At 56.3% G+C, this 17279-nt stretch overlaps 2 protein-coding genes across 2 annotated transcripts; one reads left to right on the top strand and one right to left on the bottom strand.

The window, feature by feature from the left end:
- Window positions 1–561: 561 nt before the first annotated feature.
- Window positions 562–3147, bottom strand: GSTP1 (glutathione S-transferase pi 1). Its single transcript, XM_060017546.1, has 6 exons — window positions 3137–3147; window positions 2974–3009; window positions 2437–2543; window positions 2247–2334; window positions 942–1231; window positions 562–778 (listed from the first exon to the last, which is right to left on the bottom strand). Coding segments are annotated over exons 1-6 (711 nt in total). The 5' UTR covers window positions 3138–3147; the 3' UTR covers window positions 562–589.
- A 5076-nt stretch (window positions 3148–8223) lies between these two features.
- Window positions 8224–12385, top strand: CABP2 (calcium binding protein 2). Its single transcript, XM_060017545.1, has 7 exons — window positions 8224–8280; window positions 8841–9014; window positions 9591–9621; window positions 10548–10682; window positions 11387–11496; window positions 11608–11755; window positions 12360–12385. Exons 1-7 carry the CDS (start codon window positions 8224–8226, stop codon window positions 12383–12385), a joined length of 681 nt encoding a protein of 226 aa, XP_059873528.1.
- The last annotated feature ends 4894 nt before the right edge of the window (window positions 12386–17279 follow it).

Here is a 17279-nt window from a genome sequence, read left to right as displayed (position 1 = left end):
GCGCCCAGAGCTCCCAGGTCTGCCTTCAGCCCTACACCTGGGCCCTGCCTGCAGGTGACTGTGGGGGACACAAGAGAATGGACAAGATCAACACTCACTCGGGTGAAACACCCGAGCGTTCATGTCACTCCCAAGCGGCACGTGTGCACAGCACCTGAGTGTGCAGAGACCAAGCGCCCTGCCTGTGGCGGACGACCAGAACTCATCCCACAGACGTCAGGGACTGTCTGTTCCCTACACGGCGGCCCTCCTCCCAGATGGAGATGGTTCCCAGGTTGCCATAGCCATGAGTACCCCTGGGGGGGGGGGGTCAACCCCCTCCTGCAAGAAGTTGTCCAGGGTAGATCTTTGAGGTTTGGGATCTCATCTTCCTCTCTGGACTTGGAACTCCTCTTTGTCTCCCGGCAGCTCTGGGGACCTGCGGCTTTTCCAGGACCCAGCCCAGCCCTCACCTTCCGAGACGCAGCCTGGGAAGGGGCAGAGGGCCCCCTGTGGCCACCCGGTCCCTCAGTGAGCACAGCACAGCTTTCCTCTCACCGTGTTTATTGGTCCCAAGGGCAGCCCGTCTGCCAGGGGAGGCCAAGCGGGTTCATATCTTGCGGCTTCCAAAGACGGGGCGGTTCACGTGCTCCGGGGAGGCCAGGAAGGCCTGCAGCTTGGGCCGGGCGCTGAGGCGGGCCACGTAGGCCGAGAGCAGGGGGAAGGAGTCCAGGCAGCCGGGGACCAGGACCTGGTGACTCAGCAGCAGGTCCAGCAGGTTGTAGTCGGCGAAGGAGATCTGCAGGACAGGGGGCGGGAGGGGGTTTGAATGGGGTCAAGAGAGAGGGGGGCTACTGGGGGTCAGAACTCTGACTACTCCAGTGAACCAGTCAGGTCCCTGCTCTGGTCTCAGTTTGCCCTTCTGAGAAATGGACCTACAACGGGCTGGACCCAGCACTCACCTGGTCGCCCACAATGAAGGCCTGGCCCCCTCGGTTCTGGGACAGCAGGCTCTCAAAAGGCTTCAGGTGCCCCGGCAGCTCCAGAACATACTGGGCCTTGTCCTCTTCCTGTGAAAGGGAGCGCTGCCCGTGGCGGCCCGGGCGGCCCCCCAGCGCCGGCCCTGAGTGCAAGCCCGGCCTGCTCACGTGGCCGCGATGAATGATGCGGCTGCAGTGCCTGCGGAGGTCCTCCACACCGTCATTCACCATGTCCACCAGCGCCGCCTCTCGCTGGTCTTTGCCGTAGAGCCCTGGGTCGGCGGCCAGGCAGAGGGTCAGGTTCTGTCCAGGCTGGGGCCCCGCTGCTCCCCTCTCCCCCAGAAGCCTGCAGGCCTCAGGGCTGGGAAACCAGGTCCCCTGCATTGGAGGGTCGTCTTTGCCCAACTCTGCTGCTCCCATCTCCACGAGCCCAAGGAACACACCCAGCAGAAGCCCACGCTTGTCTTTGAGACCACACCCTGGGTCCCTGGGAGTCAGAAATTCCCTGCCCACATCGCCCCAAGCCCTTCCTCCAGGTTGTCCCCCTGCAAGTGTGGGCCAAGTCTCTGATCATGCTTCCCTAGGCCAGAGGAGTGGCCGCTTGCGGGGCCTGGACAGCACTTGGCTCTGCAGACTGGTGTGTCCCTTGGAGTGCAGGAGAGCGTGGGGCGAGAGACGGGGAAGCAGGCCGCGGCTGGAGGCCTCTGTCCTCTCACCCTGGGGCTGCAGAAGTTAGGGTGGGCCTGGGCCTGGCTCATCCCACTGGTCTTCTGTCCTCCTGGGACACCCCCCTCCCCACCAAGATAGCCAATGAAGAGGCAGCCACCTCCCTAAGTCACATTCCCGCCACCCTTGAAACAGGCCACAGGCCTGCTCACTGTGTGCATGGGTTTTCCAGATTCAGGTGAGGCCAGAGCAGGAAGAAACGGGCAGGAGGTCTACTCTGAAGCTCCTGGGCACACCCACAGTGGCTCTAGCCTATAGCAACACACACGGGGCGGCTGGTGGCTGCCTCTGAGCTGTCATCCGGGAAACAGGCACAGTGAACCCATGTGGTGCTGACTGGCTAGAGGGTAGCCAGACCTGTATGGTCCCTGCCCGGGGGGACCGGCAGCCCCAGCCCTATAACCCAGAGCCCTCCTAACCCAGGCCCTGCCCCTTCCTCTTGGGCCATGTGGCCTGCCCTCCAGCCACAGGACCGGTGGCAGCAACTCAGGCCCCAGGACATCTTGGCGGGACCCTTCAGGTGCTTTTCTGGACTGGGCTGCCTTCGACCTCAGGACTCACCAAAGGAGCGGCCCAGGTGTCGCAGGATGGCATTGGACTGGTACAGAATGAGGTCTCCATCCTGGAACTTGGGGAGCTGCCCGTACAGCTGGGAGGGAGAAGGGCTCGGTGAGGGACGCTGAGCTCAGCTGCCCCGCACCCTTGTGCTGCCCCGTAAAGGCCCAAATGCTGCCTCAGCACAGTCACTCACACAGGAGGCCTTGAGTGGGCCCTGCAACCAGGACTCCTTGGTCACCACCTCCTCCTTCCAGCTCTGGCCCTGGTCGGCCAGCAGCATGCGCAGGGCCTCGCAGCGCCCTGGGGGAGGGGAGGACGGGGTGTGGGGATGGGCAGAGACCCCAGCCTCGCAGCGCCCTGGGGAAGTCAGGAGTATGGGAACTGGACTCAGGGACAGGACAAACTCTAGGCTCCGAGCCTGCTGCGGAGCAGATGGACCGTGGAGAAAGGGTGGAGCCCCCGGGGTGTCTTGCTGGGGGCGGGGGGAGGACAGGGAGGCTGACCCAGCCCACAGCGCCCCAGGAAGGGACCAGAGACGATGGATAGAGCGCCCCGCCCTTGGCCCCAGAGAGGATGAGGCCCGAGCCCGAGATCCCGGCCCCGCCCCCCGGGGGGGTCCCGCCTCCGTCTCAGCGTCCGCCTCCGCCTCCGCCGCGGGCTGTCCAGACTGGAGGTCCTGCTGGGGCCCCTGTCTGTGCCCTTCGCCCTCCTAAAGGAGCAGCGACCGCACCTCGGGTCGGGAAGTAGACGATGGTGTAGGGCGGCACTAGGAGAGACAGACAGACAGGACGATGAAGGAGGACCCCCGCAGGCAGGCAGTCTGGGGGTCGGACTGCTAGGAGAGGGGGTGTCTCAGCCGGCCCCTCCCCCCACCCGGTCCAGCCCGTACTCACTGACGGCGCGGAGTGCAAGTGCGGCAGGAAGTGGGGAGGACCCGCAGGCCTCGTATTTAAGGTCCTGCTCCACCCCGAGCCCCACCCCAGGAATCCGCCAAGTCACCACCGAGCGGATCTCGATCTTGGCGAGGTGTGGGTGTGGTGAAGCAGGGCTGGAGGGGCGCACCAGCCCTCTGCAGGGGTGCACCCTGCCTGACGCGTAGTGGCTTTACGAGAGGCACCCACACTTAGCAGCACAGTCGCTACACCTGCTCACCGCCCCCGAACACACAGCGTCCTCAGGGCCCCCAGAGGGCCAGGACTGAGCACCCCAGCACCAGCACACAGTAGGTGCTTCATACATGGTTTTTGCTTGAATGGTGTTTATTTCAATAAACACCCATTTCCGCATCCTCTCTCCTTGATAATAATAGCAAACCCTTAGGGACTGAGGGCTGCCTCGAGAACTTTACACATATTACAACCCTAAGACTTGGTCCTGTTCAGATCCCATCTTACAGAGGAGGGAACTGAAGCACAGATCGACTTTCCCAAGGTCACACAGCTAGGAAACAGGTCTGGTTGGCTTCAGGGGCCTCACTTTTAACCCTCATTCTTTCTTCTGCAAGGCCTTGTAGTCTCCAAACCGTTTTTTGACTGAGTCGAAGTGCTCCGTACTCTTCAAATACAGCCTGAGCCTGGGGATACGGCAGCTGGAAAGAGACAGACGAATGAGCAGGACCTCCTGGACCTGGGACGGCTGCGTCCTTCCAGGCAGAGCCCGTTCCTGTCTCCCTGCGGTCCCCTCTGCACCCACAGCCCTCTTCTGGCTGCCCCTTCCTGGTACCAGAGGGGCGGGGGGGGGGCAGGGGGCGGTCCTCCTTGGGAACTGGGACCTGACTGAGCCTGGCCCGTCTCAGCCTGGCTTTCCTGTCAGAGCCACGAGGAAAGAGGAAGGTGTCCAGGCATAGAAGTATCCACCGCAATCATGGGAAAACACCAAACGCAGTTCATCAGGAACACTTCTTAGCCTCATTGGAGCCCACAGCTGCCTGGGGCTGGGAGGGCATGGGGGAGGTGGCCCAGGAGCCAGGATCTATCCCTGACTCACAGCTGGAGTAACGTCTACCCAGCACTTAGCAGCTTACAAAGAGCTTTTGTATAAATGGTTTCACGTCATCTCCATCACACCCTGGGAGGGAGGGAGGGAGGGAGGGATTCCTGTTCCCATTATGCAGAAGAGGACACCAAGGTTCAGAAAGTTTCCACCACCTGCTCTGGCCTGGAGCACGCATGCGCTCCTTTTGTGCACCAGCATCCCAGACCTGGGAGCGTGGGAGACACCCTGCCATCCAGTGGGCCGGCCTCCTGCCAGCTCACACACCCTCCAGCTATGATACTCCTCGGGTCCCCTGGAGAAGCTGTCCGCCAGGCTGGCTTGACGCTGTGCTGTGGTGTTTCAGTGACTGCTTTTACCCACAGCCCTCTGGCTCCACCGGCCCAGCCTGTGGTCTAGCTCTGTGGCCACCCTATGGCCTCCTGCTCTGGGGCCCAGAAGCACAGCTTGAGAAGCCAAATGGAGCAGACACCTCGCTGTGTCCATCCCCCACCTCCAGTCCACGTATATATCGGCACCTGTCTTTGGTGGGTTTTAAAATATCTATAAGTGCTTTATTGCTACATAAAATTCACCCTTATAAAGGGTACATTCTGTGGGTTTTAGTATATTCAGTGTTGTGCAGTCATCACCACTAATTTCAGAACGTTTTCATCACCCCGAAAAGAAACCCGGTGCCCATTAGCCATCACTCCTCAACCCCACTCCCCCATCCCTTGACAACCACTAACGTGTTTTGTCCCTGTGGATTTGCCCCTTCTGGATTTTTCATGTAAATGGAATCGTACACTATGTGGCCTTTCGCGTCTGGCTGCTTTCACTTAGCAGAGTGTCTGCAAGCTTCATCTGTGTTATAGCACGTGTCAGTACCTTATTCGTTTTTATGGCCAAATAATATTCCATTGGTTGGATAGACACATTTTTCATCCCCATTTATACACTGACGAACATTTGGATTGTTTCATTGTTTGACTATGAGTAACACTGCTGTATACATTTGCGTACAAATGTTTGTGTGCCCTGACGTTTTCAATTCCCTTGGGTATGTACCGAGGACTGAAGTTGCTGAGTCATACGGTAACGCATTCTGAGGAGCTGCCAGACTCTTTCCCAAAGTGGCGGCACCATTTTATAAACCCAACAGCAGCATGTGAAGGTTCCAGCTTCCACATCCTCACCTGTTGTGATTGTCTGTCTGTTTTCACTCTAGCTGTCCTGGTGAGTGTGAAGTGGTGTCTCAATGTGGATCTGTGTATGGTGTTTACCAGGTGCCAAGCCTGGGTTTGGCTTGTAGGGAACGGAGTAGAGAAGGAGACGTCGTTTGCCATCAGAGCAATCACAGCTCAGCTCAGAGTAGGAGGAGATAAATAGACACATCTTTTTTTTTTAGAAATTCTTATTGGGTTTTGTTTTTATTTTTATTTATTTATTTTTTTGGCTGTGCTGTGCAGCGTGTGGGATCTTAGTTTCCCGACCAGGGATCGAACCCGAGCCCCCTGCATTGGAAGCGCAGAGTCTTAACCACTGGACCGCCAGGGAAGCCCCCACTTCCTGGGTGGATAGGTGAATAAAGAAAAAGTCTTTATTCACACATTAATTAGTGTGTCTCAGCAATGAGTGGGCTGGACATCATGGGAGACACTGAAATAGATAAGATATGGTCTCCAGCCTAATGGACTCTTTGAATGAAGACTGTAAAGACCTACACCAGCAGTCCATCCACCCAGCCATCTACCCACCTCCACCTATCTATCTGTCCATCCATACACCCATCTACCCAATCGTTCAGCCATCCAACAACCAAACATTAGACCAGCAGTCCATCAAAACAGCCACCTCTCGGGACTTCCCTGGTGGCGCAATGGTTAAGAATCCGCCTGCCAGTGCAGGGTACACAGGTTTGAGCCCTGGTCTGGGAAGATCCCCTTCAGGGCAGACGGGGTCTGTCATGTGGCCCCAGCAGCCGGCCCGGGGCTGGATCCCGGCAGACCTCGGATGTTTGCAAAAGAAATACGTGAATGGATGGCCGTGAGTGGCCGAAAGAGGCCAGAGCCACCAGCTCAGATGGCAGGTGCCTGGTGGGATCTGGTTCCCTTGGACAAAGGTTGATGCGGGGGGCAGGTGAATAAATCATGAGGGGCCTGGAGCGGGGCCGGGGCAGGACGACTGACCTCATTCGGAGAGGTGAGGGGCAGGCAGCTGCGCGGTAAGTGGGCCGGGGCATAACAAGGGGGCACAAGAGGCCACGGCGGGCTGCCTGGCCTACGAGGTTGGCAGAAGCTAAGTGGGAGGTGCAGAGGTACCCCGGGGCTCTGGGTGGGGAGAAGGGGGGAGGTCTGGGGCAGGACTTGGGGGGGATGGTCTTTCCAGAATCCAGGAGCCTTCCTGGGAAGGGAGATGGTGGGGAGAATAGGAAGGGCAAGGATGGACAGACAGAAAGACAGACCAATGTGAGAAATAGTCTCACACAACAGAGGGAGGGAAGTGACAAAGAAATGGGGCATGAGTGGGCAGAGAGACCCACAGAGACACAGCTGGACAGATTGTCAACAGAGGGCAGGGGGTGAAGAGGGGAGGGCAGGTGAGACGGACAAAGAGAGACACCCATGGAGCAGAGAGGACAGAGGGGGGCAGAGAACAACACAGAATCAGAGGTGGAAGAGGATGTGGGGAGACGCAGAGCCCAGGAACCAGAGAGGCCGGTGTGATGCGGAGGGGCCCCGGGGCGCAGCCTGTGGCCAGCATGAGGGTGGCGGCTCAGGGGAAGGCTAGGATTTCAGGGAGGGGCTGTGTGAGGGGCCTGGGGAGCTAGGAAAGACAGGAGCCTTGGAGGACCTGGGGGCCATCAGCCCGCGGAGCGAGGAACAGGGAGAAGAGTAGCAGGGACCCTGTGGGGACCACACCCACAGCTGCCCACTAAGCTGTCCTTCCGCAGGACCCTGGACAGCGGAGTGGGGCAGTGCCCCACAGCCAGCAGGAGGTGCCAAGCCCTTGTCTCCATGGCCCTTCCCCAGGGCCCGGCAGATGGCAGCCTCCCCACGGGGGACCCCAGCCCCTCCGAGGGCACTCCAGGGCCTAGCCAGGCCCCTGCCAACCCAGCAGCCACCAGACGGCGGGCGCTCCTCCAGGAGCTGGAGACCCAGGTGCAGGCCGCCTACGGGCAGGTAAAGGGGGCCGGGGTGCGGAGCCATCCTCAGCTGGGGGGTCGTGAGGGAACAGTGGGGATGCCACACCCCAACCGTGGCCCACTGGGCCAACCCAGGGCTGAGCCCAGGGAGGGGACCTCGGACGTGCACAGTGACAGAGGGGGCAGCAGTCACTCAGCTGCCCAGGAGGGAGGCTGGCATCCCTCCCCACCTCTGCGCTCACTGAGGCCTGCTTCCAGCCCACAGAGCCCAAAGTCAGCTGCCCTCGGCTCCTTGCCCAAGTACAAGGGGCAGGGGGCAGGTCCAGGCAGGTGTGCCGAGCAGGCTGGCTGGGTGGATGCTCTGGGGTGAGAGCAAGGGTCCGACAGGGAGGGCCAGGGCCTTCCTGGGTCTGCTGTTCTGGGGAGAGATGACCCAGCCTGCTCTAGCACAGAAGCCACCTGGTTTCCTCCTCCCAGGTCCGGGCCCTGCTTCTGAAGACATTAAATCTCTCCTGACTAGAAGAGATTAGGGGTAGTGGTGGGGGGAGAGGGTCCTGGAGAGGGAGTGTCTGGAAGACCCTCAGGAGTGAGCATGGGGAGGTTGTGCCTTCCAGGGGGGCCTTATGCCCCGAGTGGCCCCCCTCACCAGCAGAGATGCTCAGAGATAATCCCAGATTAGGACCCAAGCCCCTGTGCCCAAGGCTCCCCGCCTGCCCACCCACGCCCAATCTCCCCACAAAACCCTAGGAAAATCCCCTGCAGTGCTCCCAGACTCTCACTGGGAGTGGCTGGGGGCTGGGGGGAGCCCACAGCATCCTCTGAGGCCCAGCCCTGGGCCACCCCCGGGACTCCAGGCCTGGCATGGTTCAAGGGCCCATGGGAAACTCTGCCAAGCGGCCCCAACACCGGGGGCCTAAGGTAGGAGTGTCAAGGGGGAAAGCCAAGGCCAGGAGGCTGGCTGGACCCTGAAAGGTTCTGGTGGGGGGTGGTGGTGCAGAGCCCTGTGAGAGGCTGAGCTGGGGTTACAGCGCAGCTGGGGGATGGAGGGGTGGGTTCCCACCACCCTAGACCGAGATTTTCCCTGGCAACCCCCAGACTCTGGCCCATCCTGGTCTTGGCTCCTGTAGGCCACTGGGCTTCCCCTGCCAAAGCTCGTCAGGGCCCCCAGCTGCCCACTCAACTGCCCCATCCCTGCTGCCACCCTTGCCCTCTGCTAGTCAGTCCTGGCCTGGGAGACTCAGCACATGAGCTCAGGGTCTCACTCTGCCATTGGCTTTCTGAGTGACCGTGGCCAAGTCTCTTGCCTTTTCTGGGCCTCGGTTTGCCCAACTGAACAGTGAGGGGGTGGACCCTTCCAGCATAGAGTGTTGCTGATGGTGAGGGTCCACTGTTCTGTGCCGGGTTCTAACGACGGGAGAGGCTGGTGAGGGAGGGGGGAGAGGGGTCACTGTCCCAGCTCATGGCCGGCTCTGCTGCAGGACTGCTGGCAGTGGCCTGGCTCCCCACCAAGGGGGTCCCGCCATGGCCTGGGCCCCAGCCCCAAGGAGCAGAGGAGCCCTGGGCCGGGTGTTCAGGGCTGCTACTCCGTACTCAGTAGCCTGGTGGGGCCTGCCTGCGTCTTCCTGCAGCCCAGCATCGCCGCCACCCAGCTCGTATGTACGGTCACCACCTGCCTGCCGCCCGTGCCTACCTTCTCCTTGAGTGGAGGGAGAGGATTGAGTGGGGATCTCAGAGCAAAGCACACAGACCCAGGGGTGTAAGGGGCAGAGAGGAGTGGAGAAACAGACATGGGATCAAACACGGGGGAGACCCAGGGAAACATGCCAGGAAAGAAAGAAGAGGGGGCCGAGAGCAATCCAGAGAAATGGCAGAGACAGCCACCAAGAGGATGGCCAAGGAGGGGACAGGGCTTCCAGGAGAGGGACAGAGAGAACAAGAGGGACATATGCTGACACTGAGGCCCCCATGGCCAAGCCCAAGGTTCTGCCCAACCCCAGATCCATCTCTGGCTAATGGAGCTCCGGCCCTAGAGGAGGGTGGGCACGGGGAACAGGGAAGAGGGGCCAGGTGCCCAGGTCCATCAACAGGAATGGTGGGAGGAATGGGTCGGAGCAGTGTCGCTGCTGGTCCTGTGCCTGCATGTTGTAGGGGGCCCCAAAGGACAAGAAGGAAGGGATGCAGGTGCCTGGGGGGTCCAGGGAATTCTTAACCCCTCTGTGTCCCCTCAGGATCGGGAGCTGCGGCCAGAGGAGATTGAAGGTAAAGGGTTGGGGAAAGAACTAGAATTTCCGGAGTGCGGGGCATTGGGTGGGGGCCTGAGCAGGCTCCAGGAGGACCAGGAAGGCCGCAGGGGATCCGTGCGAGAATATGGGGACAAGACTGAGCAGGGAGGGGTTGAGAGAACCCCCAGCTGTCAGTTCCCTGGTCCCACTTGCCAGGTGGGTCACGGTCCCCTTTTTTTATTTGTTCATTCAGCGAACACTTCCTGGGTGCCCACTGTGTGCCTGGCCCAGTGCTGAGCACTGGGAAACGTGACAAACTGGACAGATATGGCCTGTGTCCTCTGGAGTCAGACGTCAATAAGTCAACTACAAGTACAAATGGTGCTAAGTGCTCTCAAGGAAGTGAACAAATGGGCCAGAGGGGACTGAACTGAGAGGGAAGACCTCCTTGATTAGGTGACTTAAGGACCAAAGAGGAGGGGAGAGTGTCCAGAATGTGAGCTCCATGAGGTCAAGGATTTGTTTCTCCCTCTCCCTTCCTTCCTTCCTCTTTCTTCCTTCCTTCCTTCCTCTCTTTTTCATTCATTCTTTTCTTTCTTTCTTTCTTTCTCCTTCCTTCCTTCCTTCCTTCCTTCCTTCCTTCCTTTCTTTCTTTCTTTCTTTCTTTCTTTCTTTCTTTCTTTCTTTCTTTCTTTCTTTCTTTCTTTCTTTCTTTCTTTCTTTCCTTTTTTTTCTTTCTTCATTGCCATATTCCCAGTACCTAGAGCAGAGCTTGGCACATAGCAGATGTTCCTTAAATATTTGCAGAATGAATTAAAGGAATAGCATGTACAAAGGCCCTGAGGCAGCAAAGAGAAATGGGTGTTTAGAAAGAGGAAATGATTGGACCAAGGGGAGAAGGTCCAATCCAGGATGGGGTCCAGGGTGACGTGGGGGAAGGACTGACTCTGCCCTGCCTGGCAGAGCTGCAGGCCGCCTTCCAGGAGTTTGACCGAGACCGGGACGGCTATATCGGCTACGGAGAGCTGGGAGCCTGCATGCGGACAATGGGCTACATGCCCACGGAGATGGAGCTCATCGAGATTTCACAGCAAATCAGTATGTGCCTGAGACCTGCCCCACCCCCAGTTCTCCAGAGGCCACGCCCATGGCCAGGGCAGCTGGGCAGCCCAGGGAACAGAGGTGTCTACACAGGTTGGCCCCCAGAGCTCGGGACCTTGGTCATTCTCAAGGCAAGCTCTCTGCCTCCAGAGAATCTCACCATCCCCTAGGATGTGGGTGAGTCAAGGACCATCATGCCCACTTTTTAGATGAGGGCAGAACTCTTATTATCCCCATAAGGAGAAGAAAGTCGGTTCTTAGGGAAGCGTGGGTGCTCAGCAAAGGAAGTGGTTGGAGCCAAGATCTGAATGCGGGCAGCCTACCCAGAACCCAGCTCTTTCTCTATGCTTCATTCCCAAAAGAGGGAAAACAGGATTAAATAAGAATAGGAAGCCAAGGAAAATCAGTGTGTAGAAATTCTCCACACTGAGTCTCTGAAAGGTTAAGTGACTTGCTTAAGGTCACAAAGTCAGATCATTGGAGCCAGGACTTGAACCCAACTGAACTCTTGCAGAAAAATTAAGAAAAGCCCTCAGGAGACACAGATAACCCAGCCTGTGAGACCCAGAGGGAGGGAAAGGCCCATTTAGTGGGGCAGGGGAGAGGGACACAGGCCAGAAGGGAAGGACAAAAGGCAGAGGGCGCCAGGGCTGGGCAGGGGTCTCTGATGGTCCCAGGTCTCTGATGGGCGTGGCCCCCAGGTGGCGGGAAGGTGGACTTTGACGACTTTCTGGAGCTGATGGGCCCCAAGCTGCTGGCGGAGACTGCGGACATGATTGGCGTCAGGGAGCTGCGGGACGCCTTCCGGGAGGTGGGGTCACCGGGGCTGGAGGGGGCGGGGCTGCTTGTCTGTTGTGAGTGAGGGGCTGCACGAATGAACAGTTGGGTCTGTGACCTGATGCCGCAACCAACGCCGCCACAGTTCGACACCAACAGGGACGGCTGCATCAGCTTGGGTGAACTCCGGGCGGCCCTGAAGGCCCTGCTGGGAGAGCGGCTCAGCCAGCGGGAGGTGGACGAGATCTTCCATGACATTGACCTCAACGGGGACGGCCTGGTCGACTTTGAAGGTACCGTCCACCGCTCACCAAGCTCAGGACCGCTCGCCCTGGGAGGGTTTTAACGGAGGAAGAGGCCTTAATCCGTGTGTGCCAGGCGCTGTGCTAAGCACGCCTGTGTCCTCTCCTAGGTAATCATCACGAAAACCCGGGAGGAAGGAACTCTTATCCCCATAAGTAGGAGAAGAAAGTCGGTTCTTAGGGAAGCGTGAGTGCTTAGCAAAAGAAGTGGATGGAGTCAAGATCTGAATGCGGGCAGCCTACCCAGAACCCAGCTCTTTCTCTATGCTTCATTCCCAAAAGAGGGAAAAAAGGATTAAATAAGAATAGGAAGCCAAGGAAAATCAGTGTGTAGAAATTCTCCAAGGTAGGCCCCAGAGTGTTCCTGGCTTCCTAGCAGCCAAAGCAAAGAGGAAAATAGGTTCAGTTACAAGATTTGGTTTTTTTTCCCTGTAAGATGAAGCCCCTCTTCCTGGCCTATTCCCTACCAGATTCAGGGGACTCCCTTGCACGCCCTGTCTTGACCACACTCCCTCCCACCTCAAGGCCAGTATATTAGCCTCACTCCTGGGGAGTCCAGAGAGCAGACCAGAAAACGTTGGCTTTGTCCTGGCAGAGTTTGTGCGAATGATGTCTCGCTGAGCCTATACAGAAGCTGGAGGCAGCAGACAGGACTTGGCACCAGAGCCACTGCCTGCCAGTGTGTTCCCGGAGCCCCTCGCCTCCAGCTGGGACCCTCATCCTCTCCTCCCTGCCCCGGCCTGTGTGCAATGCCCTTGCCTGCCCTCCCCTCCACCCCCACTCGTCCACCAAGCCCCCTCGCCCGTCTCTATTTCTCTGACAATAAAGCATCTTTGAGCAGCTTTCACCACTCACTTGTTCACCCTGCAGGTATTTGGCCCCCAAAAGTGAAGTCCCCTCGACTGTGAACTTTGGGTGGGTAGGGGCCCTCCCCAGATCCTGCACCCAGCCCAGAGCAAGTGTTGGGAAACGTCCCCGGATGAGTAAACCCAACCTGCTTCTCCCAGAGCTGGGTGCGCGGTGGCCCCTCATCCTGTGAAGGGCTCCTACCGGACCCAGGATGACATGAGAGGAGCACGTGCCTGAGGGCTTTTCCCAAGCTCCATCCCATTTCCTCTTAGAAGGGTGCTGCGCGGTGCTCCCTCCAAAAGAAGAACTTGCTGGTCGGCTGGGAGGAGTGAGTGAGCTGACAGGCCTCTTCAGGACATACCTCAGCTTGGGGGCTGATACCTCACTCTTCCCGGGAGCCCCCAGCCACGGACCGAGCACATAGGTGGTCTCCGCTCCGAGCTCCCCTCCAGGTTAGCCGAGGTGTGGTCAGGTCAGCCTCGAATCGGAAGCTGTCTGCCCAATCCTGCTTCACCGTGCGTCCTCGTTTTTGCGTCCCTAACTTCAGCTTAGTGTCTGCCTCCCGGGGAGACCACATGACACATCTCCTCACTCCAGCCCTGCCATGGTCTTTGTAACCCCATGTGCCATATTGAGGAACCCCAGAGGCCGGGTGTCAGTGACTTGCTAGAGGTCACGCAGCTCCACTGCCATCTCTCCCCTCCAGGCCATGCAGCGCGCGCTGCCAGAGTTTTCTTCCTGAAATGCCATTTGCGTGTTGTCACACTCTAGAAACTGGCCACGATCCCTCATCGCCCCCAGGCTGAGCTGGCCCCTTTGCCTGGCACCAGAAGGCTCCGGGGAGGAACTGGCATACAGTCACACAGGTTAGGATGAAGCAGAGGTGGGACTTCACCCAGGCCTGGGGACTCTAAAATCACAGTGCCAACAAGAAAGGACACCTCCAGGTCAGAGCAGACCCAGGACAGGCCTCAGCCTCCTCAAGCACTGCCTGACCCGATGCCGTTCCCACCTGCTGGGAGGCGTGATGGGCTTGATGTCCAGGTCAGGAAGGGGGAGGAGCTTGCAGTGCCCGTGGCTGGTCCTCAGCATGGCTACTGCCAACAAGGTGGCCTTAAGACAGAGCAGGCGGGCAGCCACCAGCACTCTGCTCAGCCTGGAGCCTGGACCCCGAGGTGCCAGGGCTGGCTGCCGTAGCCTCAGCACCACTTGCCTGGCAGATCACAATTAATGCTTAATCCTCAATTGGGTGATCTCTCCTGCCAGTCTGGCAGGCTTGGGGCTGAGGAGGAGTTGCCCCAGCCCTGCAGCTTGTCCGGGAGCCATGGCCCACACTCCCTCCCACCACCCTCCACTGGCCGGCACAGATGGCATTGCTGCCTGAAAGGTCTGTCCCCTCTGCAGGGGCTGGGGAGAGTGACGGACAGGTGCCAGGGGAAGACCAGAGCAGGCTCAAGGTCACCTTCCCACGGGCCCCAGCTTGTCAGGCCCTGTGCCTGGAGCAAGGGAGGGGGGATGGTTGGGGGGATGACCTTAATTGGCTGCCGTGTGTCTGCTGGCATCAGAAGTGCCCACAGTTCCCCCAAATCTCACACGTGCCCTCCCACCCTAGAAAGGCTGTTAGCTCAGAAGTTCCAAACAGACACAGCTGGAGCAGGCAGCAGGCCTGGGAGGAACAGGAAGCAGGCAGCGACTGGGCAAGCCAAGAGCCCCTTCCCCGCCTAAAGGGGGCACCTGCCACCCAACTCCACTGACTGTTGCCAGCTGGAGCAGGCTGGAGCTACGGCATCTTCTGGTTTTCCAAGAGAAGCTGTCAGCTGAGATTTTTACCTTAAGTCCACTTTAAATAGTTGGAGTATAATATACATTCAGTAATGTATACAAATGTAAAGCTCAGTGGATTTTTCCATGTGTGTGCACCGGGTAACCATCACCCAGATAAAGATATTACATCCACTTATTGTACTCTAGAGTAGTTCTAGGTTTACAGAATTATTTTGAATATTGGACAGGGAGCTCCTAAATACACCACACCGAGCTTCTCCTATGTGTTAGTCAAGGTTCTCCAGAGAAACAGAACCAATAGGAGGGGTGTGTGTGTGTGTGTGTGTGTGTGTGTGTGTGTGTGTGTGTGTGTGAAGATATTTATTGTAAGGAATTGGCTTGGGTAATTATGGGCACAGAGCAGTCCCCAGATCTTCATTCAGCAAGCTGGTGACACAGGAGACCTAGTGATACAGTTCCAGCCCAAGCCCGAAGGCCCAAGAACCAGAAAAGTCAATGTTGTAAGTTCCAGTCTGAGAGCAGAAGACTGATGACCCTGCTCAAAGGTCAGGCAGGCAAAATTCCCTCTCGCTCAGCCTTTTTTTTTCCCATTCAGATCTTCAACCCACATTGGGAAGAGCCATCTGCTTTACTTAGTCCACAGATTCAATGGATGTTAATCTCATCCAGATACACCCTCACAGACACACCCAGAATCATGTTTGACCGAAGGTCTGGGCACCCCATGACTCAGTCAGGTTGACACACAAAATTAACCGCGACACTCTATTAACATCTTAGGTCAGAATGGTACCTTTGTCACTGCTGATGAAACAATACTGGCACATGAACTGAAGTCCACATTTTATGCAGATTTTATCACTTTTTCCCTTGTTCTGTTCCAGAGTGCCATCCAGGACACCATGTTACATTAGGCATCACGTCTCCTTAGGCTTCTCTTGGTCATGATGGTTTTACAGAATTTCCTTGTTTTTTTAAATTATCTTGACAGTTTTTTAAAAATTTTTATTCATTTGTTTGTCTATTTATTTATGGCTGCATTAGGTCTTCGTTACTGCGCACGGGCTTTTTCTAGTTGCGGCGAGCGGGGGCTACTCTTCGATGCGGTGTGCGGGCTTCTCATTGCCGTGGCTTCTCTTGTTGCAGAGCATGGGCTCTAGGTGCGCGGGCTTCAGTAGTTGTGGTACGCGGTCTCAGTAGTTGTGGCTCGCAGGCTCTAGAGCGCAGGCTCAGTAGTTGTGGCGCACTGGCTTAGTTGCTCTGCGGCACGTGGGATCTTCCCGGACCAGGGCTCAAACTTGTGTCCCCTGCACTGGCAGGCGGATTCTTAACCACTGCGCCACCGGGGATGTCCCTCTTGACAGTTTTGAGGAGGACCAGTCAGGTATTTTATAGAATGTCCCTAAATTGGGATTTTTCTGATGTTTTTCTCACGATTAGAATGGGGTTCTCATCCCAACATATGAAGGGTGCATACTATCAACATGATATCACTGATGCTGTTGACCTTGATCACCTGGCTTAAGGTAGTGTTTGTCAGGTTTCTGTACTGTAAAATTACTCTTTTTCTTTCTCCTGTTACATACTATACTCTGGAAGGAAGTCACTATACACAGCCCGCGCTTAAGGGGGGTGGAGCATTATAATTCACCTCATTAAGGGCTGAGTTTCTACATAAATTACTTGAAATTCTTCTGTCCGGGAAGTTTGTCTCTTCTCCATTTATTTATTTGTGCAATCATTTTTACATCAATATGGACTCATAGATATTTATTTTATACAAGTTATAATCTAGTACTATTATTTTATTTTCTTGCTCAAATTGCTCTACCTTTGGCCATTGGGAGCTCTTTCAGTTGGCTCCTGTGTCCCTCTGACATACCGCCATTATTGTGGGTGTTTGGGTTTGGGGGTTTTTATTTCATTTTAGCATTTTCTTACTTTCTGGCACAACTAGATGCTTCGGAATCATCTTGTCTATTCCTGCCCCAGTCCTAGAATCTGCCATTTCTCCAAGGAACCCTGCTTCATTTTATTGGAGAATGGTATTCGAAACCAAGATCTGGGTGCAAGCTTGCTTCTAGGCCCTCTCAGCTGATAGAGTGATGAGATATATATGTATACTAACCTGTGAACATAGAAATTTTAAAATATTTCTGTATGTAACCAACTGTATTTATATCAAGCTAAACATGAGTTCCTATTGATACCTCCAACTCTAATCGGTTACCACATGGATCATTCTAGCCTCCTCCTCCTCACTTACCTGTAACTTCTCATTCCAACAGTGAGAAATCATCCACTCTACACTGACATAATTTTTGATTCCAGTGTACATGTGTAGTGGTTTCCGAATTGTTAACCCGTACCCCCATGGGAAACCATGTCATCAACTAGGGTCCAGTGCTTATGTGCAGTGCTTTTAGTCTTTTTCTTACAGACGCCACTCATTTTCAGACTAGCACCTTATTCCCCCACTCCCTTCACTGAAGCTGTTTCATACATTTGTGATACAGTTTGATTCTTTTGTCATATTCTGCATTCCATCCTGGGATCCCCTGACCTCCTAAATGATTTTTTAAATCATTAAAAAAATGTTCGTGATTGAAGCTCACTCTTTGACAAATGCTTAAGAGGAGAATGAAACAGTAAGCACTTTATGAATATTCACTTAATCCACACAACAACCCTAAGAGATAGTTATTATTAGCGTCCCCATTTTACAGACGGGGAAGCTGAGGCCTATTGAGGTAACTTGCCCAAGGGCAAATCGCTAGCTGAGGTGGTGTGACATTCGAACAGTCAGTCTGACTCCAGATGGTGCTGTAGTCCATGATCCAGGACGGCGCATGGTACAGGGCCCGGCATGCAGTTTAGTATT

The sequence above is a fragment of the Delphinus delphis genome, chromosome 8 (assembly GCF_949987515.2).
Source record: "Delphinus delphis chromosome 8, mDelDel1.2, whole genome shotgun sequence".
Classification (NCBI taxonomy): domain Eukaryota; kingdom Metazoa; phylum Chordata; class Mammalia; order Artiodactyla; family Delphinidae; genus Delphinus; species Delphinus delphis.
This window is presented reverse-complemented; position numbering and strand designations above follow the sequence as displayed.

Excerpts from the sequence above, each read along its gene's own strand:
- GSTP1 (XM_060017546.1), bottom strand. Across the intron at positions 2,544-2,973 it reads CGTCTACTTCCCGACCCGAG|GGCGCTGCGAGGCCCTGCGC; the intron begins GTGCGGTCGCTG and ends CCCCTCCCCCAG. Across the intron at positions 1,232-2,246 it reads ACACCTGGGCCGCTCCTTTG|GGCTCTACGGCAAAGACCAG; the intron begins GTGAGTCCTGAG and ends CCGCCGACCCAG.
- CABP2 (XM_060017545.1), top strand. The coding sequence starts at position 8,224 with ATGGTTCAAGGGCCCATGGGAAACTCTGCCAAGCGGCCCCAACACCGG. Across the intron at positions 10,683-11,386 it reads CGAGATTTCACAGCAAATCA|GTGGCGGGAAGGTGGACTTT; the intron begins GTATGTGCCTGA and ends CGTGGCCCCCAG. Across the intron at positions 11,756-12,359 it reads CGGCCTGGTCGACTTTGAAG|AGTTTGTGCGAATGATGTCT; the intron begins GTACCGTCCACC and ends TTGTCCTGGCAG.